General features: G+C 47.3%; 2 protein-coding genes across 5 annotated transcripts in view; both read left to right on the top strand.

Annotated features, from left to right (window-relative positions):
* The first annotated feature begins 252 nt into the window (after positions 1–252).
* LOC133339151 (zinc finger protein OZF-like) overlaps positions 253–27,879 on the top strand; it is a 62,811-nt gene continuing 35,184 nt past the window's right edge. Inside the window, exons 1-2 of one of the 4 annotated variants that reach the window (XM_061547289.1) lie at positions 253–343; positions 4,707–4,796. The gene's annotated coding sequence lies outside the window, so the exon portion shown is untranslated. Of the gene's footprint in view, positions 344–4,706; positions 4,797–13,076; positions 13,202–27,879 lie in introns of those variants that run through there. The other 3 variants (XM_061547290.1, XM_061547291.1, XM_061547288.1) reach the window with 3 other exon arrangements.
* Positions 299–17,782, top strand: LOC133339153 (zinc finger protein OZF-like). The gene is made up of 2 exons (XM_061547292.1): positions 299–343; positions 13,077–17,782. The coding sequence occupies exons 1-2, from the start codon at positions 301–303 to the stop codon at positions 14,591–14,593; spliced, it is 1,560 nt and encodes a 519-aa protein (XP_061403276.1). The 5' UTR covers positions 299–300; the 3' UTR covers positions 14,594–17,782.

The raw sequence follows: 27,879 nt of genomic DNA, 5'->3' as shown, positions 1-27,879 counted from the left end.
ACTTTACCACTCCACGTTACGTCATCGTGGCGAGACGCTAGGGGGTGTGTACCCCGCTAGTGACGTCATGTAACCAGTAAAATCATAATTTAGGCAAAGCCACGCGCAATCACTCCCATTAATAAGGGCCTGCTTCATAAATGTCATTAACCATTAAATCTGTCGCGAGTTCATTGTGTTCACTTCAGCAGCCACGCCCAAAGACTCAATGTCAGGGCCTAATTCATGAACATAATTTATTCAGTGGGAGGGTGTAAACTCGCTAGTGACGTAATGTCATCTCCCCCGCCGCGTGACGTCATGAAATCCCGAAAAGCTGCTCGCCATTCAACTGAGATCCGAGGTGAGAAGTTCACATCGTGGTGGTGGTCGTGGTTTTTGGTGGTGGTTTTTGTTTATTGAGGTGCAGCCTCGCTTCTTCTATTGTTCTCCTCGGGATATCACTGAGTGTAGCAGCGAGTATGGAATCGATGTCCAGGTTGGAACGTTACAAAGTGTGGCCTAGCCATGCTGGCCTTGCCTCCTGCCATCGCCTGATTGTTATTGGGTGGGTGAGTGGCCAATGAGTGTGGGTGAGTGCGAGGGTAAGAAAGTGTGTGATTAGGTGACTGCTTGTGTGGGCGAGTGGATGGATGAGTGAGAGAGTTCTAGAGTGGGTGGGTGGGAGGGTGGATGAGGAGATGAGTGGACGGATGAGTGAGTGGGCCAGTGAGTGAGCTTGATGTCTGCCGGCTCAGTCGCCCTTAAAAATAAGCTTCTTAGTTCAATGGACTTCACTCGGGAAACAAACTTATTCTGACCCTGAAATAAACTTCTGGACTGGTATCGTCCAAATATTGCAATGCTGAACAAGTTTACTCAATCTGGAATACGCGAATAAGCATCGCCCCTCCCCCCGACTGCCAAACCAACTCGGCAGGACGCTCCTGAACTGAAGTAAAGAGACTCAAAGTGTGTCTGCCTTCTCGACTGACCTGTTCTCCACCTGAAGACAGCTGCTTGCGTTGTGGCCGAAACGTCGTGAGAATTGTTTTATTATTTTATTATTTTCCTTCTACGTGACTACCGAAAAAACCAAGAAGATGAATCACTGCAGTCACGAAAGCTTTAAATCGAAAATAGCCAGTTTAAATGAGGTTATAGTTGGCAGCATTGAGATGCTAAAAAACTATACGTGACCCAGACTCGCACAGTCCCATAGACTCACACATAGACCTACAGACTCACAGACAATCAGATTCACGTCGCAGATTTTTCGGATAGTTCAATGGTTTAATAACAAGTCAAATAAAGAGCAACTCGACGGAAAAATCGCCTTGTAAATAAATATATCATGTGGTAAATACAGACTTGATGTTTGTGGTAAAATATATCACAAGAATGTGTGGTTAATGCAGACTTAATTTTGTGCTTTATTCATTTCTATAAATTTTTGTGTGAATTGGTTACCTTTAATCTATTTTGCACTCCTATCGTTTTTTGTATGTCAGTTGACCTTCTTTCACACCGTACGTAACCAACCATGTTCGTTTTTGTAATTTTCTCACCCGCCCCAACTGGACATCTGTGACATTCCTCCATAAGACGGATTCTGATTTTAAAGATTCTGATCTTAACACCTGTCTCATTGTCGAAATGGTTCAAGCCTTTTCTTTCATCAAAATAGTTGTATCATCATACATTTCAACCATGACGCCAGTACACAATGGCCTATTCGTGAAAAATAACGTGAGAAAAAATTACTTTAACATCTATATATAAGCATCTGGTGCATGTTTGTATGTATAATATCCCTGCAATATTCATAATACAATTAGCATTTGTAAAGTGCTGCAATTTATCCGTGGATCCCACCAGTCCGTGCCGTGTATCAAAAGTACAAAATATACACACGCTGCAGGGTAAACAGCCAGAACTCGAGTGCGGGTAAAGCATCATTTACCCACTAACTCAATCACTAACTCACTGGATGACCCACTCCCTACTCAATCAGTCACCTCACCCACTCGGTGATGCAATCACTCAACCACTCGCTCAGGTAATCGGCGAAACTAGGCGGAGATTGAAGACCAGTTTACAGAGGTGAGTTTTAAAGACAGACTTAAATATATTCAAAAACTCTGATTGTCTTACTAATCACAGTGGCCACTACAGTTTGCCAGAGTGGTGAACCCGGAATATTGTGATTGGTGACATTTGCAATGCGTGGGCAAAATCCTCTCTGGAACTGGGAGAGGAGGCAGTTTGACCGGTAGCTTCTGCAGTCGGTGTGGGTTCCCTTGCACTCATACTGGTGTAGTAAGTTGCAGGAGGCTCGGACGACGTAGTTGGAGGCACACTTATTTATTAATACCAACTTATGTACAGCGACGGGAATACACAGCACTTGAAGGGGTATCGGTCCCTTCACCCGTCTAACAGGGAGAACCCAATGTCTAACCCCGCTAACCTACGCCCGGGTCCTCCACTACGGAGCTAGGGGAGGCTACCTATCCCAGCCCTGGTCAAGCTGGGATCCCGGCACCCGGAGTCTCCAGACCGGCTCTTATAAGAACGTCAGTCTGGGCTCTCGGGGCCACGCCACCGGCTTGCCCTGGTCGGTCCTGACAAGGACAGCGAGCCAGGGGAGCTCCGGGGCCTATTCTAGCTGGTCTTCACTCCTCGCTGGTTAAAGCTAACACTCGACTTCGAGCCCTCCGGCTCACCACCTTTTATAGCAATCGGCCCCCGGGGGGGGGGGGGCCGTGGGGGATGCAGGTGCGGACGTCGGTGTGAGCACCTCCTCTGTGTACGGCCCTAACCACGCCCCTTGTGTTTGTTACCCATCCGTGCCCATACATCTTTACAATTACACCTCTACACTGGTATAGCTCACTTCGTGGCGAATGGTGGCTGTTGTTGTGTGCGGTAAGGTAACATATAGCGCGCTGTGCTACGAACCAAGCAACACGAGTTCGATTCCCACTCACCACCACCAACACCAGTGACTATTTGAACCAGACTTGGGCCTCCCCTAGATCGACTCGGCCTCAAATGAGTTCCTGGTGCAGTGTGTAAACATCGCCACTGGGGAAACAAAAGCGTTCGGGTGTGGTGCTGGCCATACACCCACTCTTGAACTTATTGTTAAGGTTATATTGGGGGTCTGTTGCGGGTAACTGTGTGTATGTGTGTGCATTGGAATATGCTCATGTGTGTTAATGTATTTTATTTGACTGCGAGTGTAAGTTAACACTTTCCTTTGTTGTTTTATTTGCATTTTTAGCCTCTGTTAGTATTACTGGTTTTGTATAGCGTGTTTTGGGAGTGTGTTAACGTGTTGAGTAGCTAACACACGGGTTTGTGTATTTTAATGTGTGTGTTTGTGGATATGTATTTGTTGCTTTTGCTATGCCTTAAATATTCCAGGAAGTGACCACACTCGGCCAGTGGTTGGCTGGTGCACCTTCTGGTGACAAAGTGTGAACCCAGAATACTGTGATTGGTGATATTTACACGGCTTGGACAACTCAGAGTATTAAGAGCAGTTTTAGTTCAGGACAAAATGGACTTCCAAAGGAAGGTGCTTAGAGAGGGTGGTAATTTTACACAGGTTGCAATACAGATCATTATTACAACAACATGGACTAAACGATGATCTCTGCTGGATTGGACGAAGATCTAATGCTCGACCACACTGATTGCCAGATAATGAATATTCAGCTTGCCAGACCGGCAGATAAGAAGCTTGCAAAAGCCCCTTTGTGGTTTCAGGCCAGGGCAGTTCTGCACAAATGTCATATAGTAGATCCTTGAATATAATGGGTTTATTTTTTGCAGCTTCGACCTATCACGGGAAACCTCTTTGCATACCAATTTACACTTACGTGGGTATACTGTTCTGGGAAGGAGGGCGGGGTGGGTGAGGAACGCGAAGAAATCGGTGGCACCTCAACCTTTGCCATGCAAGCGTTTAGCCTTAACAGACTGTTAGGGCAAGTGCTATTCGCAAGTAGCACCTATAAAGGTCGGCACGGCACACAAAGGGGATAGGTTACGAGCACCATTCCTGGCTGCCTTTGTCTCCCCAGTGGCGATGTTTCCACAACACACCAGGTACTTATTTGAGGTTGAGTCGACCTGGGAAGGCCCAGGGCCAATTCAGATAATCGTCATGGTTTTGGGCATGAGCGGAAATTGAACTTTGGTCGCTGGGTTCATATCGCAGCACGCTAACCGAAGCACTACCACTCTTCACTCACGCACACACATCGTCATCATTGTAAGTTGAGTATTCAGTATTTATAATCCTATTTATTGTCTTGGAATGTTTTTTCTATAGAGTTTCTTGTTTATTTCAATTGTTTTGTTTTTAGTTAAGGTGGCATGTAGTACAGTGCTTAATTCAATTGTGATGCGTATTTTTGGTTGCCGTTTACCTAACCTCATTGTTTAGGTAAGGCTTAAGTATTGAATGTCGCCGTTTTGGCTTTCTTGGCACGTTTCAAGAACGTAAACTCCGTGATATATAAAGGTCTCCTGTATTTTCTGTTCATCTGCTACAGCAAAAATGTATCGATTTGTTTTATCAGAAACTAGATCTCTGCTTTATTGATGGAATCAAGGCCTAAGTACCATGAAGAGTCTTTGGCTTTTGGTTGTTCCTTGTTTTCGATATCGCTGCTCCTCTGCTCACATTCATTAAGGATTTTTATGATTTTGGGCAGGCCTGGCAAATGCTGCGTGACAAGGATTTGGAGCCGTTTCCTGTTCAAGGTGGCGTGTGACAGGAATTCCCTCTGGCCACATACATTACGGTTAGTCCCCGGGTCGCGGAAGACCCGACTTATGGAAATCCAACCTTACGGAAATGCTCCCATAAATTATGTAAATAAAATATCTACATGCGGAAATGTTTGCCTTAGTTACATAAGTGTAAGTAGTCCAGCGCGTTGAGGTTGTAGATGAATACCACGGAGCAAGGCGTAAGGCAGACAGCATCTTCCCCAAGGCGGTGGTGTATAGCCGTTCCGCGCTCTCAGTCATGCTGTTACATTGTTACCGTGCGTATACTGTACCCACCTCATCGTCTCGTAACTTTAAGTGGAATCTCACTTTTAATTGCATTGCAATAATGACTGGAAAAGATTCAGCTAAATGAAATTGTTTTGTAGCATTACCTAATTCTTTTTCTTTGTAGAATTACATAATTTTGTTTTTCTGTGCTTAGAACTATCTTGTTTTTCCCATGTTTCTCTTTATAGTTTTCATTTGAAGTTTATTTCATAAGTTATTTACGTTATTTACTTTATTTAACACAATTACACTTTGATTGCTTATGTTCTCAGTCAACAGCCATCGGAGAGGTCTAGGCCTAGCCTATTTTCCGGTAAACGAATATTCAGTAGTGACTGTTTTCTGTTAACAATTAATATTATAACGTCTCATGGTGTTCATAAATAATTGTATAAGTATATATTGCATTAGTTTAATCATGGGTAGTATTAGGGTCGATATTCTATGAAATGAAAGAATCATAGGAAGTGCATAACGTATGTACAGCAATACGATACAGGTCGCGATAGAAATGGGATTTAGTCTTGATTTTGGGGGGAAATTGTTCAGTTTCCGACATGGGATATTCGGGTTACGGATCGTTCCTGGGAACCTAACTCTTCCATAACCTACAAAAATGCATTTGGTACAGTTACAATGAGAGGCTAATCGATGGCTGGTTATAGTTAATGGATCGTTTCTTGATGGTAAACCGTGTTATGTATGTTGATGATCTGGTAATGGATACTCAATGCGATTGAGTTAGGGACTCTTGTTCTGTACCTGGAGAATTTCATCATGAGGAAGAGCCTTACATATGTTCCAAAAAAATAAAGCACCTGCCTGGGTATTTCATGTCATCAAACATTCCGCCCGCCTCTTAATGAGTTATCAGGCAATTCTACAGGTGGTGGAGGAGCTCCCATACTTGGTTAATGTGTTCACGACCAGCTCTGGTTTGGAAGCTAAAGTCTCAATGCAAATTAGTCGAGCAGCATTCTTTAATTAGACTGTCTAAATTGGTGAGGAAGCTGCCTGGACCGTTGCTCCATACAAATCACTTAATCTTCTTGCCTTCAGCTATGACCCCTTTTTCTGTGGATGTGAAATATGGACTCCTTTAAAGAACCATCTGTGCTGGCTTGTACAATTAAGGCTGGCCTGCCTATGATTCATCCTCTATTGAGCCAGACTTGATAGTATTCGAAGCTTACAAATCCCTGAGATATCCGTATAGAATATATCGGTGAGCCTCTTTGGCAGGCGAGGCTGCATTCGTTGGTCATGAATCCCGTATGCTCAGAAACTGAATGCTCACGCAGCGTAAGTTAGTTCAGATATGAGGGACTAAACTGGTATGGCATGGGCTAGAAAAGAGATTGGAAGATGTGGAGGTCATCGGACTTGCCAATGACTGGTACCAGGAGTGTGAAGATCGGCCTCTGTGGAGGAGGCCCGTGAAGGATGCTGCAGGGTTGTTGGAGGCATTCATTCTGCAACAATGAGGTCAGAGGAGGGACACACATCAATGGATGGAGCGCTGGGTGGTTAAAATTCAGCAAGTTGGCACAGTGGGTAGCACAGGTGGTGCATCCGCTCGCTGTTGTGAGCGTCGCTCCTCCGCCCTCTCTTGTTGTTGGTTAGCGATTGCCTCCAACTGCCCAGTAGCGTCCTTCACGAGCCTCCTCTACAGAGGCCGATCTTGACACCGCTGGTACCAGTCATCGGCAAGTCCACTCAGCTCCACGTCCTCCTGTACCACATCACTCCATCTCTTCTCTAGCCCGTACCGCGTCCGTTTAGCCCCCTCGATCCGGCCGAACAAAAGCTGTTTAGGCATGCGGTGGCTGGGCATGCGGGCTACATGGCCCAGCCAATGCAGCCTTGCCTGCCGGAGGAGCTCACCGATGGGATTTTGTCCAGATCTTTCAAGGATTTGTGAGCTCATACAATCTAGCCTGTTTAAACCCAGGTTGGTTCGTAGGCAGGCCAGCCTTAATGTTTCTAACCAGTGAAGATGTTCCATTTTCGCAAGTGTAGAGAAGGGAGGGAATGACTGTGGCCAAGAAGACCCGAAGCTTTGTGCGAAGCGACAGACCAGGTAGCTTCCACATAGCGTTACGCAACCGATGAAGAGATAATGCCGCTCGACTGATTCGGAGTGAGACCTCTGCTGTTAAACCGGAGGCGGTCATGAGCACACTGCCCAGATATGGGAAACTCTCCACTCTCTCCACAACTGCCCCATCACCGATTTGGAGTTGTGGGGGTGGAAAGCCCAATGGTACAAAATACCCAGGCAGGTGCTTCGTTTTGATGGGGCTGATGGTAAGGCCCCACCTCTTAGTGGCACACTCCAGTTTCAGCAGCAGTGCCTCCAACTCCTCCTCTGAGTGAGCCGCAATTACCAGGTCGTCGACATACATAATGTGGTTGACCAATAGGGAGCCATCCCTTGACCGCACCCGGGCATCGATCAGCCTCCCATTGTATCTGTACCAGATGGAAATTCCTCTGGTACAGCTACTGAAGGCTTTCACGAACTACATGGTCGAGATAGATGTTAAATATTGTTGGAGCCAGAGGACATCCCTGTCGCACCCCAAGGTGTACAGGGAATGGCTCTGACTCCCGGCCACTTAGTTTTACCCGGGCCTACTTACCATCATCAATGTCCTTAACGAGCGTGAGCAAAGGGTCAGTGACTGAAAGCACGAAGAACAACCCAGAGCCCAGGCCTACTGATGGTATCATAGGCCTTGACCAGGTCCATAAAGCAGAGATGTAGGCCTTGTTGGAATTCCCTACACCTCTGCTGTAGCAGACGGACAGAAAATATGGCATCTGTGCAGGACCGCCCTTTCCTGAAACCGCATTAGGGCTCCACAAGCCTCTCCTTAGCGTGCCTAGCAAGGCAATGTTGAATAATCTTTGCCAGGACCTTTCCCGGCACACTGAGGAGTGAGTTGCCCCTGTAGTTGTTACAGTCTGCAGCCCCCCTCTTAAAGAGGGGGACCACTAGGGCATCCTTCCAATTCTGCGGAACCCGTCCAGTGGCCCAGACTGTTGTTATGATGCCATTGTAGGGCAGTCTGCGCACAAACGCCACCCTCCCTCAGCATTTTGCTTCGGAGATCATCTCTGCCCGGTGCCTTTCCTATTCTCAGACTCTGGATCGCCTTCAGTACTTCCTCAACGGATGGCACCTCAGTCAGCCACTCACAGGGGGTGACTTCCTCCTCCAATTATTGAGGCACCGCAGCCTCAGCAGGGGCATCTCCACTTTGTTCCATGATGTTTTCCAGGCTGAGGGATTCCCCCTCTGTCGGCCAGGGTCTCTGGGGAGGTCTAGACCGCGTACCCAAAGCAGCCATTTCCTGCTGCATGAGTCACAGTCCTAAACCTCGCCCATTTACCCTTGCCATCAGGAGTGGGGGACAATGCCAACCCCAGCCGCAAGCGATGATGAAATTCTCGCTTGCAACTTCCATCAGTTAGCTGAGACCAGGCCACCTTAGATTGGAATGGGGTCCTGGGTGTACACCCACCACCGGAGTGGAAGAATGGCAGGCGCATCTTACAGATGACAAGTTGATGGTCAGAGGGCAGATCAGCTCCACGGTAGGTCCTGGCTTGCATCCGCTGGTCCGTCACTATGTAGTCCAGCAGATGTTCTTGCTTGGACCTGGCATGCATCCATGATGTTGTGTGCATGTGCCGATGCTGGAACAGCGTGTTGGTAATTACAAGCCCATGGGCTGCACAAAAATCTAGCATCCTCCTACCGTTGTCATTGAGCTGATCTGGCCCATGCCTTCCAATCGCTCCAGACCAGGTGCCAGCATCATGACCAACTCGGGCATTGAAGTCACCCAACAAGATGACTCTATCCCGAGGGGCCACTTTAGCCAGCACCTGTGACAGGAGGTCATAGAAGGCATCTGACTCATCGGCCTTGCCTGCATCCCTCCACGGATGTTCATCTACGGTGGGGGCATAAGTAATCATGACCACCACTCCTCGCCTCCGGTTGATGGGAAGGCGAGCCCAAGGTAGCCTGGGGCTTACAGCTTCCCACACCTCACCACCACGCTCCCACGCCCCCTTCATTCTTTTGTTCGGAAGAAGAGCCACACCCTGTTGTTTGGCAGTCTCCTACCCCGAGTAGAGGACTGTCCACCCCTCATGGTGGCAGGAGCCAGAGCCGGTCCACCGGACCTCCTGAATGCCACAGAGATCCAGGCGGTACCGGTCCAGCTCCCGACAGAGGAGTGGCAGCCTCTCCTCCACAGTGAGCGTTCGAACATTCCACGTGGCCAACCGTCGTGGCTTTTTGTTGTTTCTGGAGGAGCTCCGAGGGTAAAGATTTAATCTCCTGGCTCCGCCAAATGGGGTTTGGCCAGGAGACTTCATAGACGCCTGTCCCCCCGGGGCCTCCGGCACAAGCTTTTTAATTAGATATTTTACACGTGGTTTAAGTGGTAATTTATTGAAGGTGGAGGGGTTACCAGCCCCTCGCACCCATCCAGAGCCCCAATTTAGCCGATGTGGTGGCTACAAACGCCCTGAGGGGAACAGGCAATCGGAATTGGCCCTCCCCCCACGGCACTGTCCACGGGCAACACGAGGAGGTAGGGGGTTGTTTTGCCACACAACTTATACACACACAGCGACACACACACGTCGACTTACACATGCACATATTGACTCGCACACACATATGGACTTACACACACCCATCGACGCACACACATACATGGACTCACTCACACACATCAACTTACACACACACATCGACTCACACACATGGACTCCCACACAAACACACATCGACTTACACACAAACATCGACCTACATACAAACATAGACCTACACACATATGGACTAAGACACACACACGTGGACTTACACACATAGACACACATCGACTTACACGCACATATGGACACGCACACATTTCGACGTACACACACATCGACTGACACACCTGGACCCACAAACACACATCGACTTAAACACACACATACATAGACTCACACGCACATGGAACAACGCACACACACATCGACTAACACACACACATGGACTTACACACACATCGACTGACACACACACATCGACTTACACAGCGCACACACACATGGACGTACACAAACAAACACAGCGCCTGTCACACACACACATTGACGCACACACACATGTACTCCCACAGACACAACGCACACATACATGTACTCACAAGTACACATGGACCTACACACGCACAGTCTAACATTTATAATCACTAAATACGTTTGTAAATAATAGTTTTCTTTGAACGTGACTTTAGCGAAAGAAGCAAGGGAGAGGGAAAATGCACGCGTATATAATAAATAAGAAATTTGGAGCGACTACGAGGGTGTTCCACCATTTTAGTACAAACATTTGCCGTGAGCAAGAGCGGCAAATTTATGAAAGTGAACAAATACGAAATGAGCCTAACCTACTTGTAACTATGAGCAGATGCGCACCAATCAAGTGTAATTGACATAACACTGCTCAACCCCCGTACTGAGGGGGCAAGTGTAAATATGATAGAACTAGCCTTTTGCCCGTCCATGGATGGGTGTATTGCAGTAAATCTGAAACTTGCAAGCGAACAGCAGACCACGACGTAATATTCATTGCATTAATGTGCGTGCAATTTGTAAGGGCACACACAGACCTATTTCATTTTAAGGTTATAATCCCTTGTTCATCATGACTTCCTTTTTACTTTGATGTCTCAATAGCGTTCCGGAGATCGCGGTGACGTGAGGGTTCTGCCTTTGTTGTGAGGGTTGTAAGTTGACGCCGAGGAGGGGGGAGGAGGCACGTCGCCCCCAATGTGGAGTGACGTCACCTGCTAATTATTATTAATGGAGGGGTTATCCATTTGGAGGACGTCACCTCTTCATGATTATTGAGGGGAGTTCTCCATGCGGAGTGACGTCACCCGCTCATGATTATTAATGAGGGGTGGGCCCATGTGGAGGACGTGACCTGCTCGTGATTATTAATGAGGAGGGGTGGGGGGTGTCCATTTGGAGGACGTCACCTGCTCATGAATATTAATGAGGGGGGCTGGTCGATGTGGAGTGATGTCATGAGCGTTAAGGACATTCTTGGGTGATTATAGTAGGTATGAAGATGTAATAGCAATGAGTATATTTATTGGTTTGCCCCTGTGCAATAAGTGCTATTATGTGGCTGCTTACGTCTCAAGAGTACAGAAAAAGGCTATTCTTCCCCTCAAACCTGTTTTTGTGAGCAGGACAGTGATATTTAGAAATGTGCCTATTTTCAAAGAGAAAACATGAGCATAAGTGTCATGCCCTCACGTAAAGACGTGGTCGTTAAAGCAAAGATAGTGGGGAATAATAGGCATTTTGTACATAACAATTTCAAAGTAGCACTTAGTAGTCGGAGAGAAAAATCATGTTACTTGTGGTAACTGTCATAAAACATTGGTTAATCCCTGTCATAAAATCGAACCTATAAAAGGCAATTTGTAATGAGTAAAAAGTGATGGTAATAAATGTTTGAAGGGAGCTGTAAATCTGTGTGTGTTACCTTTCGCAGTGTCCACACGAAAGAGAATTGCCCCCTCCCCCCCACCGAACGCGTGTGAGTTGGTAGGGTCGAGCATGCGCTGTGTAAGAAATAAATAACCCAAAATAGCACTAAATCGCTAATTGAACTACTTTAAAGGTGACGGACGCGAAATCGGAATAGCGCTGGCTCAGCCTGAGGCTTATGGCGTGCTACCTGGGTACTTTCTTAAAAGTAAACCCCACGGTTTGCGAGCCATATCCTTCGCAACTTTCGGCCACACACACAAAAAAAACAGACACAAAATGACAATAGGTAAGACAGCAGACATGATTGACAAGTGATAGCTTAACTTATTGTAGGCCTCTGCTTCATTGATTGTTCCTAGGTTGTTAAGTACTTGGTGAAGAGTATGAGCATCTGTACTGAGCAGATTAAGGCAGCCAGGCATGGTTATAGCCACAACACCACCTTCTTCACCGTTCCAGTGCATGAGAGTGTAAAGTTTTTATTTGATGTAAAGTATAATGACCATTTTAAACACCTAGGTTTAATCAAAGCAATAGTTTTTTATTACACCTGGAAAGAAGCTCCTTGGAGACATCCATTTTCAGGGGAGTAGACCTTTACTTCTCCGAACGTATATACAGTCCAAGTGTAACGACTGCACAATCGTAATTGCTATGGCTATCTTCAGCCCCGATGCTTTCCTGCAAGTTGATAGCTGAATAGTCAACCCCAATGGTTTCCATGGTCGGCCCCAATGTCGTCCACCTCTCCTTTGGTCGTCAATTAGTCCCCGAATATGTGCCCCGACCGCGGGCCTCGCTCCCCCTGATATACTCGCTCGGCCCCGCCCCCCCCCCCTCACTTTACTATAACATGTCCTTAATTGAATAATGCTTACAGTGCCTTCCGGTCACCTGTTTCCAATCATCACAACACACGCCTTCTAGAACCTTCTCTTGTACAGTCCCTGACACAGGGAACGTTTCATAAGCATGGAAAACACAGCTCATAAAGCTGAAATTACATCTGTCCCTCCGAGCATTCAAGCAAATCTGAGCCTGACCTCTGACTTCCAAGTTGCAATTGAACATTAACGTCTATTTTATAATAGTTCTGACCAATCCAAATAGTTTTATTTTTAACACCATTAGCTACTTTTTATGAGACTTTTGCAATAGTTAATATTTCTTCAGTAGCCAGATACAACCGAAATGCTGTATGTAGTTATGGGTTATCATTGATTTTAAATATACTAGGGTCTCCAGGCATTATACTGACCACTTGCCTACTATAGTAGCAAGTGCCTTAAATCAGCTTGTGTGATGAATTGGGGGTGATTTTTTTTTTCTCGTTAATGTTTGAGTGTTCTTGTCTATGTAATATGTGAATATCACATGTGATTGTGTATATATATACATTTCTATGCTTACATTGTGTGGATATTACTGTCTTCTGTCTGCAGCTGCCAGTTCCTCTGCCACTTTGCTGTACAGAATTGGTCAGATGGAGCAAAGACAATCAGCGGGAGAGAAACCATTCAAGTGCACTGTATGTGGGAAGGCGTTTGCACATTCATCAATTCTTCAGGTCCACCAGAGAACACACACGGGAGAGAAACCCTTCAAGTGCACTGTGTGTGGGAAGGCATTTGCAATGTCATCACATCTTAAAACACACCAGAGAATACACACAGGAGAAACACCCTTCAAGTGCACTGTGTGTGGGAAGGCATTTGTACAGTCATCACATCTTAAAACACACCAGAGAATACACACAGGAGAAACACCCTTCAAGTGCACTGAGTGTGGGATGGCGTTTGCATATTCATCACTTCTTAAAAGACACCAGAGAATACATACAGGAGAAACACCCTTCAAGTGCACTGTGTGTGGGATATCATTTGCAATGTCATCACATCTTAAAACACACCAGAGAATACACACAGGAGAAGCACCCTTCAAGTGCACTGTGTGTGGGAAGGCGTTTGCACATTCATCACATCTTAAAAGACACCAGAGAATACACACAGGAGAAACACCCTTCAAGTGCACTGTGTGTCAGAAGGCCTTTGCACAGTCATCAAATCTTAAAACACACCAGAGAATACACACAGAAACACCTTTCAAGTGCACTATGTGTGGGAAGGCCTTTGCACAGTCATCACTTCTTAAAAGACACCAGAGAATACACACAGGAGCAACACCCTTCAAGTGCACTGTGTGTGGGAAGGTGTTTGCACATTCATCACGTCTTAAAAGACACCAGAGAAAACACACAGGAGAAAAACCCTTCAAGTGTACTTTGTGTGGCAAGGCATTTGCACGGTCATCAACTCTTCAGGGCCACCAGAGAACACACACGGGGGAGAAACCCTTCAAGTGCACTGTGTGTGGGAAGGCATTTGCTGAGTCATCGCATCTTAAAATACACCAGAGAATACACCCAGGAGTCAGACCCTTGAAATGTACTTTGTTTGGGAAGGCGTTTGCACATTCATCAATTCTTAAGGGCCACCAGAGAACACACATGGGAGAGAAATCCTTCAAGTGCACTGTGTGTGGGAAGGCATTTGTACAGTTAGGGCATCTTAAAAGACACCAGAGAACACACACAGGAGAAAAACCCTTCAAATGTACTTTGTGTGGCAAGGCATTTGCACAGTCATCACATCTTAAAACACACCAGAGAATACACACAGGAGACAAACCCTTAAAGTGCACTGTGTATGGGAAGGGTTTTAGACAGTTAGGGGATCGAAACAAGCAGCAAACCATTCATCAGGAAATTAATCTGAAATCGGCTTGTGAAAGACAAAGTGCTGCAATGAGTCCGTCCCTCATGAAACAAGAACCAGAAAAACATTTGGGATATGAAACGTGGCCAGGAGTGAAGGCGAAATGTCAAGAAGTGAAAATTACATTTGAATCGGTGAAGAGCGAAGAAGTGATGGTAAAGAGTGAAGTGATAAGTGAAATGTGACGTAGAAGATTCAACTCCAAAATCCGACCTTCACACCGATGGAGGCAGCGTGAAGCTGGAGGAGACTGTGGACGTTGAGGCAGAGCGAGGCAACTCCCAGCAATTTGTGGATGTGGAGGTGTGGGTGGATTGTTTAGGCAATCCTGAGTCAAATGGAGACCAAGTAGATGTATATCATTGACCTGAAGATAAACAAGTTCCATTTCATTCACAGGCCTTTCCCATAAGAGTTTTTTTTGGTTAGATCGCATAAATATATACATTTGTCATTAAAACCCGCCACCACCCGACACAGCCAACTAGTAAGGGTTGTCACATAAACAGAACATGCTAATTCGTCACCAGTACAACACACCGGTGTGTTGGAGAGCCAAGCCACATTTACAATCTGAGTACGATGTTTCGCCAGTCATTACAACGAGCTTCATCAGGTGACAGCCAGATTTGTACCTTTCCCATTGCAAGGTTTTAACCTCCAAGAAGTCGGAGTGAAGCTGGAGGAGGCTGCGGACTGAGAGAGAGTGAAATGAAACCCAGCAGTTTGTGTTAGGTGGACTTTTTGGAGGATGTAGAGTAGGAGCGGCCAGTATGTGTGGACTTGGAGGGCTGGGTAGATCTGTAAGCAGGAGCGGGAGACAAAAAATCTCCACAGCATTCAACGTGTTATAATAATATTTACATTCATAATTGGCGCTTGCATAAATATTTTCTTTCTTTCTCACTGTACGTAGCCAATCTTGCTAATCAAAGGTGAAATGCTTCAGCAACTAACAGCGGCTTGCATAATATTTCATCTCAATCGTTCGACGGCTCGCCCAAGTGGCAGCTGTCCCTTTGTGGTACAAGGTGACTCAGTACCGACCTGCATGTGGACATGAGTCTGCCAGTAGGGTGGACCGATGATTGATGTGTAACCCCAGTTGGGTAGTTTAGTGGCAAATCTGGCAAATTTTGACCATGAATATTGAACATCCACTGTTAAGCAGATGGTCAATATTGCTGCAGTAATCATGAGGGCTGCCGGACAGATATGAACCGTGCTCTCACTTGGCTTCTCTCATTCTAAGAATGCATGCAGGTGTAGGCATACATTCAGAGATCAGTGTACAGTAACTGTGATGTAATGTGATGCAGTATATATTTCAATGCAATAATTCAATGTTGGCGATGTGTCTCTTGATTATTTAGAATTAGAATTTTAACACATATGATCTGATTTTGAGCATATACATCAAAAGCTCTTATCCAGCATTCATGGGGAATCGAGGGTGCCAGTTCATCAAATGTGCCGGTTATTTGAGAGGTATACTTTATGGTTCAAATTTCTCAAGTATTAAAACATTTTCAACGAAGAAATTAAGCGTACATTTTAACTGTGCTATTCAAAACAATTAACTTTTATAGAGGTACTCACCAGTCATTTGAACAGGATTTTAAGTTTATTGTAGAGAAGCAGATTACAGTGTACAGTAGCGCAGTACTGTATGTACAAGTACAGTGAAACAATTAGGTTAGGCAGCCCACAACACGATCACAATGGCGGCAGATGATTGAAATTGCGACTCCATTTGTGCCACCACTCGGCAATGTCCTAATACACGCTGAGAGATGCCAGAATATTTCTCGATACGTGAAGGGATATTTATATTGCCGTTTGACAGATTCCAGTTAATAGAGCATTCCGGATGGTAACGTACGTGATAGAGATTTTGCTGTACGTACCATTTGGTATAAAATTGTCAAAAATGGAATCTCCTAACTAGACGAACGTTTCTTTTGACAGTAACCTGTGCGGAACATTTACGTGACTGCTGTTGGTCATGTGATACAGAGTCGAAGGTATTTTTTGTAGCTTAGGAACATTATCCTCCAACTCATTGTTTGTCTTCGAAATCACGAATATAGTACACACAAGGGAAAGACTGAAATGTTACATAAAGGAGATATTTTCTCCAAAACGCTAATTATGTTTTTTCTTCTTGGTTCTTTCGGTAAAGTCACGTGGAAGGGAAATAATAAAATAATAAAAATAAAACAATACAATACAATTCTCACGATGTTTCGGCCACAACGCAAGCAGCTGTCAGGTGAAGAACAGGTCTGTCGGAAAGACAGCGTCTGAATGAGCACCACCATGCTTGGCAGCGTATATTTAAGCTGGGTTAGAGGGGGAAGGGCGCATTGACAAAGGAATTTGCATATCAAGAGGAATTTAGCATATTTATGGAAATGCAGATATGGGATTAGTCACTGCTTGTGGAATGTGTAGGAGGTGGGGGGTCTCAAAGTCATATGCCCGTGCATTATGTAGGATTTGCAGCATCAAAGGGAGGGAGTAGTTTTAGCAGTAATAAAGGGAAGGAATTTTAATTGTAAGGAGCTGCAGCAGCTAAACCACCACGTAAAAAATTTTAATATAAACTACATCAGTATCATCAATATGCTAAATATACTCTCCAATAAGCTGAGCTATTAACAGTAAGTCATACATTACAATTCTATGTCGCAAAAAATATAATATGCCTCCAGCTAAACTTTTTCCTTACATCACACGGATCTACCCCGTACTATATATTGCCATAGACAAACCCAAAATTAAATTATATACTGCATTACTTTACACCACCCTATACCTTAGACTATACATTGTAATATTACACTATGTATTATTCTACCCACCCTACTGTATACCACACTATACAATTACGATACTATATATTACCTTATACATTATATTAAACATTACACTTTTATACAATTTATTATTATACAATTTGCTATACGCTATACCATTGACCGTCACGTGAAAGGTACTAAGAGGAAGCAGCGAAATATGTCAATGGGAGAGTGGTGGAAGGAGACTTGCAGTGGAGCAAAGACTCCATTCCCTGCGGAGAATGCAAAATATATTTAGTCAATGCCAGTGAGTGGACTGCGGTCTGAAAGTCACCGTAAACGTGAACACAGTTAAGATCCGAAATGGTTTATTACGTCCTTCCAATGATTGCTGAGCCAGAATCCATCTTCTCGGTTGAAATTGTCTCTGTGTTTGTATATGTGGATCGCCTCATGAACGAATCTCTCATGGTAGCCAGATGGCTTGCAGAGAACCTCTGTCTTGGAGAAGTCAATGTCATGTGAGCCCACTGAATTGTAACAGTGATCTGCCAAGCTAATTATGTTATATTATCTTAACTAATAAACGTGTTTTTTTTGTCTGGCTGTCTGTTTGCATACGCCTATCGTAACTTTTAACTGACAAATTGTTGGGTTTACGTTTCAACAAAGTACACAAGTACAACAAACTAAGCCCCCCCCCCCCCCCCCCCCCCCGCAAAGTACACGGATACAACAAACTAAGCCCCCGGACGAAAACTCGCTATTTGTTTTTGCCCTTGGTCCTAGGCCTCGGCAAGGTAAGGTAAAAGTTAAAATGTAAAAAAAACAAGCCTACCTTTACCTTACCTTTTACCTTACCACAATACAATCACTCTACCCTACCTTTTACCCTTTAGCAGGTAAGGTAAAAGATAAAATGCAACGAGCCTACCTTTATCCTACCTTTTACCCTTACACCATACAAATTACCCGATTACAGGGTAATTACTGGGGTACTACTAAACAATTTTTTTATAACGGTCAATGCTAGGTAGAGCGCTTTATACAAATAGAATGCTCTTGATGATTCCAATTTTACACGCTTTATTTTAACTCGCTCTGTTGTCGTATCCTCAAATCTTGTAAGTCAATTTTAACCCACTTCCAAATGTGGTATCGACTGCAATCTTGGTATACTTATGGCATACTGATGACAATATATTCTATCATAAAAAAATATATGTTTTTAAACATTCTTTTTTATATGTTATGTTTGGCTTGGGTCAAATTACCCTTGGGTCAACTGACATTGACTGTAATTGGCCACGCTCCCTTACGTTATGGCAAGCTTTGGGGCCACTTTCTGGAGTCGTGGAGTTCTGCCATTACTAGTACGGTACATTTCATAAAAGCGTGTTTTAATTTTTAAAAAAATATATTATTAAATGGAGGCCACGGACTGCGCCACGGAGCTTTTAGCGGTAAACAAGGTACCGTATTTACCGGGTAATACTTTGCGCTACCTCTACCCTACTGGGTAATTATTTTGAGCTACCTTTACCCTACCCTTTACCTTACCCCTTGGCATGTCGACACCTTTACCCTTTTACCCGGTAAAAATGGTAACTTACCTTGCTGAGGCCTAATTGGTCCAATGTAAACTAATACAATCACAAACTCTTTGGTTCTTTCGGTAAAGTCACGTAGATATAAAATACAATAAATCACGACGTTTCGGGCACAACACAAGCGTCCATCATCAGGTGTGAAAGCATGGTCTGCTGCTGAGGCAGACTTTTAAAATATTTGAAATGGGTGTATCCCAAGAGTCAAAGTGGCCGGGGCTAGTGATGTTAATGTGATAAATTAGCATGTAACTGTAAGATAGGAGAGCGGCCTCCTCGACGAGGGCACGGAAGTGGCTATGTTAATGTGAGAGATTAGCATGTTAATGTGAAATCGAAGAGTGGTGCAATCCAAAGCGGCCTCCTAGATGAGGGCACGGAAGTGGCTATGTTAATGTGAGAGATTAGCATGTTAATGTAAAATCGAAGAGTGGTGCAATCCAAAGGCATGAGTGCAACCCAACGGGTGCAATCCAAAGGACAGGTGAGTATGAGAGTGCAATCAAAAGCACAGGTGAGTATGAGAGTGCAATCCAAAGGCATGAGAGTGAAATGCAAAGGACATGTAAGCATGAGAGATCTGAGAGAGACAGTCAGAAATAACAGCTGACATAGGCAGGTAGGATGGAATCATCACAGTCAGTTCAGACTTTACCTGGTTAATAACGTCCTTCCAATTGCTCAGTTTGTACCCATCCTCTCGGTTGAAGTTGTGTCTGTGTTTATATATCTGGATAGCTTCATGAACAAATCTCTGAAGGCAGCATTAAAACAATGATCGGCAACGGCAGAGGTATTTGTCCTACCGTGTTTCAGATCTGCCTTGTGTTCATGAACGCGGTCCGAGACATGTTTTGTTTCCCCAATGTAACTGCTGCCGCAACCACAACTCAGTTTGCAGACACCTGGGTATTGTATGTCAGGAATCACATCCTTTACAGATGGGATTAAATCACGGATTTTGTGTACTGTGTTGAAACGAACCTGGATCTGGTGTTTGTTTAAGATTTTGGTAACGCCTGCTATGTACGGTAAAGTGATAGTTTTGGTTGGATCCTCAGAAGGTTGTCTCCGCATGGGTGGGGAGACAGCTTTGCGGATTGTACGGCCCGAGTATCCGTTCATCCTGAGGGCTTGATGTACGTGCTCCAACTCACTGGCTAGGTGGTGCTGGTCAGAGATTCAAAGGGCCTTATGGTGTAGTGTTTTGATGAGGGAATTCTGGGCTGGATGGTGGTGGGAGTCAGGCTTTAGATAGGCATCCTTGTAGGTGGCTTTCCTGTAGATCGAATGTCCCAACGAGCCATCAGGTTTCTTCTTGATCAAAACATCCAGGAATGGAAGCTTGCCATCCTTTTCCACTTCCATGGTGAATTTGATAGACGGGTGTATGGAATTGATGTGGTTGAGAAATTGGTTCAGTGTTAGCAGGCCATGTGGCCAGATGACGAACGTGTCATCCATGTATCTCTTCCACAAGGAAGGACGTAGGGTGGATGTCTGCATGGCATCTGTCTCAAATTTCTCCATGAAAACATTCGCTACCACTGGTGATAAGGGAGAACCCATTGGGGTGCCTTCAGTTTGTTTGTAAAATGTACCATTCCAGGTGAAGTATGTGTTGGTAAGGTAGTGCCTTACCAAAGTTGGTACATCTGGATTCCGCCCTTGTTGGACCAAGTCTTCAATGATTGCAATGGTGTCAGATACAGGTACATTGGTGAACAGAGCGACTACATCGAAACTGACAAGCAAATTTTTTGGAGACAGTGATATGTCCTTGATTAGAGAAACTAAGTGAACTGAGTTAAGTACAGCTGATGTGGACTTGCCCGTGAAAGGAAGCAGGGTCTCGGAAGGAAATCCGGCCAGTTTGTACGTGGGTGAGTTAATGGTGGAGACTATAGGACGGAGCGGGGTACCTACTTTGTGGATTTTTGGAAGGCCATATAATCTGGGTGGTCTAGCAGCCGAAGGTTTTAGAGAGCTCTGCTTGGACTGATCGATTAGAGAAGTCGATTTAGTGATGATATTGTTGTTTTTTGTCGCTAGGTGGTTGGTGGGATCTCTGTTGATTTTGGTATAGCTGCCATCATTAAGAAGGTCTTGAATTTTCTTGTAAGAGGTTTTATCCATGATGACAGTGGCATTGCCCTTGTCGGCTGAGAGGATGACAATTGCATTTCTTTTTTATTTAGAGAGTTCAAAACGCTCGTTTTTGACGATGTTGTTAATGGGTTTCTTAGCGTTTTTGAGGATGGCGAATTCAGATCTAGTAACGTCTGCCGGGATGTGTCCCAAGCCATTGAGGGCTACGTCGACCTGGGCAATTATATCATCCACTGGGATGTGTTTAGGGGTGACTGCGAAATTCAACCCTTTGGCTCGTGCTAATTTTCAGCTGTCGGAAATTGGGATGTTACTTTGATTGATGACGATCTTGTTAACCGCTAACTTTTTAACGTGCGGCTCTGGCTTTTTTGACAGGAGGTTGAATTTAGCGATCAAGTTAACTTTACATTTGGTTCACATTGAATTGGCAAAAGAAGCTGTCATGTTATCTACATGGTCCCAATCAAATGTGGATATCTTATCTGTTAATTTTAAGTGTGATTGTAAGAGAGTTTTGTCTAAATTATCAAGTTCAAATCGGAGCAATCTTATTCTCTCTGAGATCAGCGATAGGCTAGCTTTGAACAAGATCCGTTTAGCCTTAGGAGACGTGACAGTAGCAGATGTGAGTGTAAATGCGACCAGTATTGTTATCGCGGCATCTCTTGAGAAAGGTTAGCGACTTGATCAGGTGAGCCTTCTTGTCTCGTAGTCTGTTAAAAGCTCTAACAGATGTGCAGAAGCCCTCCCCGTAGAGGCGGTTCAATCTTGATTTGAAACTTTCGTAACTGCACAAATCCATACTCTTTGGTTCTTTTGGTAAAGTCACCCATTTCAAACTTTTTCAAATAGTCTGCCTCAATTGCAGACCATGCTTTCCCACCTAATGACGGACGCTTGTGTTGCACCCGAAACGTCGTGTTTTATCTTATTTTATACCTACGTGACTTTACCAAAAGAACCAAAGAGTATGGATTCCTGCAGTCACGAAAGCTTCTAATAATATCACACTTTGTAACAATGTACGCTGATCATAATGATAACTTTAATGTGTGCCAAAGAACGCTTCTGCACATGCATGTGTAGTGACATACTGTAGTGCAGTACTGGGCTTAGAGGAGTACAGTGTGTGTGTGCCAGCCTGAGGAGAAGGTCAAGTGAGGTCATGGCAGCCTGGGTGACCCGAGAGGACACTTGACTGGACGAGTTGAGGGGGGGGGGGTGTGAGGGTCATGTGATAGGGACTGAGGTTCCCTGGGAGGGTTCTGGAAGGGGGCGTGGCCAGAGGTGGAGCCCGGCCACGTCGCAGGGGATATAAGCCGAGTCCCGGGAGAGATCGTGGCTGTCCTTCCCGGGAAACAAACCCTTCGTCTTGGATCTTCGGTCTCCAGTCTTCAGGCACGCGGCACAGGCAGCATGTTAGCTGTCCTGGTCGGAAGTTGTTAGTTATCCCATAACCTGCGTAGTTAGCCGGGGTGGTCACCACCCTAGGTTGTTATCTCGTTAAGGGGTAGAGTTACCCCGTTGTGTTAATTATTCATTAATAAACGCACTGCCTCCAAGTTTAAGTGTGCGACTCAGTTGAACCCACTACACATGGAAACGCCAACTCGCGGTTGCCCCCTAGCAACGTAAACAAGCTTTCTTAGCGGCGACAGGAGGGAGGTTCTCCCTCGCGTTGAAAATGGCTAAAAAAAATCAAGCACAGTTGCTGCTGCACAAGCACACGCTGAGGTAAATCCTGAACAGTGTGATGTCCCCCCCACCCCAATGTGCATTTACTACAATATTCAGTAGATACTACTAGAATGAGTAGATACTACTGTAGTATTCTTGAATGAGACAGAGACTTCGTAGAGGCCACACGCTTTTATTCCAATAACACTAGTCCTCCGGACTCACTGGGGGAACAGTCCAACCACACAACCTAGGGAGGTACAGCCTCCGGCTCTATTCTCATTACTCTCCTTCCCTAGCCTACAGCTACTCTGTTACTCTCCTTCCCTAGCCTACAGCTACTCAGTTACTCTCCTTCCCTAGCCTACAGCTACTCAGTTACTCTCCTTCCCTAGCCTACAGCTACTCAGTTACTCTCCTTCCCTAGCCTACAGCTACTCTGCCCACTCAGTCCCAGCAGGGCGGCATCCTCGAGGCTTGGGGGTCCAGGATCTCTGGCCGCACCTCCTTCAGCTTCTCGTGAGATCGACCCCTCCGCTCTCCGGGAGCCGTCTTATATCCCCTCTCTCTGAGGGGCGGGGGTGTCTCGGGGCCCTGGCTCTCGCCAGCCCCCTCCCCTCAGAGCGGTTCCAACCACCTCTCGTCCCTGCCGGTCCGGACCAGTCCAGACCGGTACGTACCTCTCCCCTAGCTTGTGTGACCTGTGTGACCTGTGTCAACCTTGGTGTCAACCTTGACCACCACATCACCCCCCCCTATACAGCACGCAGCCGTCTCGGCTGCATCACTATCCACATCCCAACCCTAACTCGCGAACCAGGAATTCTGAACACAACAAGAACAATGCGTGAGCCTCAACACAACAATAACAACAACAAACACAACTATCCCCGATAATTTACCCCAACCCCCCTGTACACAAGAACACCGCGGACACACCACACCAACGAACAAGGTGACTCGAACACCCAGGCCCCGCGAGGAGGCAGTGTATCTGCGACAGGTCTCAGGAGAACCTGAGACCCTTCGAACGAGTCCGTGTGGCGGGTCCATCGCCAGAAGCCAGCGTTCCTTGCGGAGGGTCAGGAGGGGCCAGATGACGGGCGTCCGGCACGTCCCGAGGCCCCGGGGACAAAGCCCGCGAGCCGTCTTCCTGCTGGACAGGCGGCCGGCTCGCTTCCCGCTCCTCTGGTGAGACCACCCGAGGTGGACTCACACCTGCAGCATCCGAAAGAGTGGCAGGGGGTTTTGGAACAACAAGGGGGTCACGAGGCCCCTCCCCCAACCTGCCGGACACGTCACGCGGCCGGCCCCTGCGAGATGAAGGTGTGTGAGTGCGTGGTGCGACATAGGGCTTCAGGCGCGAGGGGTGCACGTACCAAGAACGCCGTCCGCACGCGACCCTAACACACTGGTCCCGAATGACCCGAACAATGTCGACCGGCCCCCGCCAGGGCCGCAGCAATTTCGATGACGTTGACAGCGGCACCTGCGGGCAGTGCAGCCACGCCTTATCCCCTACCGCCCATTTATACACCGTAACCCGGCGATCATACAGACGCTCATTGGCCCGTTGCCTTGCCCTGGAATTTTCCTGCGCGGCCACCCTCGCCTCGACCAACTTCCGAATATTGAACTGAGTGTGTTCGGACAGTTTCGAGCGAGAAGCCGCAGACTGGACCCGCAATTGCACCTCCATGGGGGGGTCGACATCCCTGCCGTACATTAAGTAGAAGGGCGAATAGCCCGTGGCCGCGTGAGGCGCCAACCTATATGCAGCCAGAACTCCGGGAATCTTCAGGTCCCAATCCAACTGTGTGTCGTCTACCTGATGACACAACATAGAGGTAATGGTCCGGTGTAGACGTTCGACCATACCATCGGTCTGCGGGTGGTAGGGTGAAGTCCGGACCTTCTGCGTGCACAAAAGGTCACAAACCTCCCGCAGAAGATTGGACGAAAAGTTCTTTCCCTGGTCGGTTAGCAGCCGTTCCGGGGCGCCCTTATCCAGGACGTAGCCCTGGAGAAACGCCTCCGCAATAGCTGCCGCCGACTGGTTGGGGAGGGGCCAGGCCATAGGCCAACGGGTGAAATATTCAACCCCAACCAGCAGGTACTTATTTCCCCGAGCGGTGACAGGGAAGGGACCCAGAATGTCAAGAACCACCAACTCATTAACCCGGGACACCTGAATGGACTGAAGGGGTGGGCAAGCCGCCCTAGCTGGGTGTTTCCGCCGCGCACACTGCGTGCAACTATTCAGAAGGTCGCCGACATCGCGCGCCATTCCCGGCCAAAAAAAATCCAATTGCAGTGTAGCGAGCATTTTGTGAATACCCAAATGCAGGATGCGTTCGTGCGCCGCCCACACGGCCCTGCCCCGCAGAGCGGTGGGGACGACGATTCTGTAACGCCCCGAGCTGGCGTCCCATGACATGAGGAGACCCTCCCGCAACCTGATAGTACCTACCCTTTCCTGACAATCTCCCCCTCTCTCCGCACGACGGCGTAACCTGAGGAGGGAATTGTCTTCCATCTGGAACCGTCCCCATTCGTCCAGAGGCAGATCGAGGAGCGAGTCGCGAGCGACCAACACCTGCGAGTCCCCCTCGGCGACAGGTTCCCTATCGACCACCCCTGCTGCCGCTGCCAAGAGAGAAGTCGGAGCGGTACTCGTGGCCGATTTGCATCTCCCCGAGCCCATAAAACACGCGCACCCATCACCCGGAGGAAGGCGTGACAAGCCATCCGCGTTTAAATTTTGTGTCCCCTTCCGGTACACCACCGTGAACGTGTAGTCCTGTAGGACCTCAAGCCAACGTGACAGCTGGCCGGACGGCTGGTCTATTTTCAACGCATACTGTAGCGCGGCGTGATCGGAACGAACCGTAAAATGCCTACCGTACAGGTACGGTCGATATTGTTGAACAAACACGACAATAGCGAGTAGTTCACAGCGGGTGACGCAATAACGTTGTTCTGCCGGAGACAGGACTCTACTGCCATAGGCAACGACCCGTTCGACCCCGTTGACAACCTGCGAAAGCACCGCGCCGATGCCGGTATTGCTGGCATCGGTGTCCAGGATGAAGGGCAACGTGAAATCGGGATAGCATAAGGGAGGAGCTCGGACAAGGGCATCGCGAAGCGCCCTGAACGCCCTGTCTTCCTCTTCCCCCCAATCGAATTTAGCCCCCTTAGCCGTCAGAGCATGAAGGGGTTTGGCGATCGTCGCAAACCCCTCAACAAACCGGCGGTAATAGGACGCAAAGCCTATAAAGCTGCGGACTTCCCCCACAGACGTGGGAATGGGCCACGTTCTTACACAGTCCGTTTTAGCAGGATTGGTGGCTATACCCGTAGAACTGACAACGTGGCCGAGGTACCGCACCGATTCACGCAACAGGAAACATTTCTGAGGCTTAAATATAAGGTTAGCCGATCGCACTCTGAGAAATACAGCCCGCAGTCTGTCCAGATGTTCCTCAAACGTACGGCTGAAAATAATCACGTCGTCCAGATATATAAGACAAGAGTCCCACTGCAGGCCAGCGAGGACCAGTTCCATCAATCTCTGGAACGTCGCTGGAGCTGAGTGCAATCCCATGGGCAACCGGTTGAACTGATAAAGGCCCTGTGGCGTACGGAACGCGGTCTTAGGTTTGGAAGCGTCATCCAAGGGCAGTTGCCAAAACCCCGACAAAAGGTCCAAGGTTGAAAAATACCGTGCCCCCGCCAAGGCATCGAGCGACTCGTCCATGCGAGGGAGCGGATACGCGTCCGCTAGTGAAACCTTGTTAAGCTTCCGAAAATCCACACAAAACCTCAAACTGCCATCATGTTTTTTAACAAGCACAATGGGCGCACCCCATGGGCTGTTGGAGGGAGCCACAATGTCTGCGGCAAGCATGTCATTCACTGCCAACCGGACATGTTCCTTCTCTGCCGGACTCAATCGGAACGGATTTTGCCGAATAGGAGCGGAATCCCCCGTATCAATGTGGTGTTTCAATAGATTAGTGCACCCAACATCGAATTTGTGTTTGCTAAAAACATCGGGAAAATCACGAAGCAACATGCGCAGCTTTAATCTTTGTGACTCTGAAAGATTTTCAGCCCCTGAACAGAGAGAATCCATCCATGCCTCATCGACACCCACCTGCGTCCCGAACGCCGGCGCCTCACCGACATGAGCTGCGACGGAGTCAGTGTGCAGCGGCAGCGACGCATGTGCAATGACAGCCCCTCGGTGCACGACCTTCGTCCGCAACCCCGCATTCAGCACCTGAATGAAGGGCTGTCCATCTCTAGGCACAAGCGTTTGTGCACCCACCAGGTCCAACCCTCGCTCGGTCGTATTTGAAGGAGACAACAAAACCCCCGACGTAGCGTCTGCCTCCAGTGGTTTGCGTAACTGAAGTGGTATTAGCATCTGCGCACCCGGCGGAATCCGCACAGTTTCAGACGCCATAGCCGGAACAGTCGTGCAAGCTGTGCGCAGCCGGTTTGGTGAGGGCAGAAACGCCATCCGGCGGCCCGAAGGAAGCTCGATGCAGCCTTTGTCAATTAAAATTTTGATGGGCATCCTCCCCAAGAAATCCGTACCCAACAAACAGGGAACGGCCAAGGCATCGGAAACCAAAACGGGACCAGATAATTTAATGTCGCCAATACAAATTTGTGCAGTTATTTGGCCAATAATCCCCAGGGAACCCCCATTTGCCGCAAAGCAAGGGACGGAGAACAGGGTGAGTGCCTGACATCTCTTTGGTAACACGTTGTATATGAGGTCGGAAATTATAGTAGCCGAAGCCCCCGTATCGACCAACAATCTAAATTGAATTCCCTCAATATCCCCGAGAATAACCGACGAGCCCGTCGCCGCGGCCACGACCCTGTGGGCCAACTCGGACCACTGAGCCGCGCGAAGTGGCCCCCGAACATCAGCCCCATTCCGCTCCCCACCCTTCAACGCAACGCGATTTGGTGGCGCGCCGATTCGCGGTGTATGCGGTGTATGCGGTGTATGAGATGCGGGCAGGGACCGTGTGCGTGAGGTGTCGCGACATGCCTGGGGTTCTTGTGGAGCGGCCGGCGGACGGGCGGACGATGGTGGATGACCCGGAGCCCGGCGCCGGGGTGCTGGGCAACCCGATGCCAGGTGACCCAGCTGGCCACAGTTGTAGCACGTGACGCGAGCCCACGCCCGCGGGGATCCGTGTCTCCCCCGGGTTTCCCCTTGGCGAGGCCGGTCGGCCCCCCTCCAACTGGCGG

The sequence above is a fragment of the Lethenteron reissneri genome, unplaced genomic scaffold (genome assembly GCF_015708825.2).
Source record: "Lethenteron reissneri isolate LAM-NWPU_2019-01 unplaced genomic scaffold, ASM1570882v1 scaffold_1640, whole genome shotgun sequence".
Lineage (NCBI taxonomy): Eukaryota > Metazoa > Chordata > Hyperoartia > Petromyzontiformes > Petromyzontidae > Lethenteron > Lethenteron reissneri.
The sequence above is the reverse complement of the archived record's forward strand: the minus strand, read 5'-3'. Positions and strand labels throughout refer to the sequence as shown.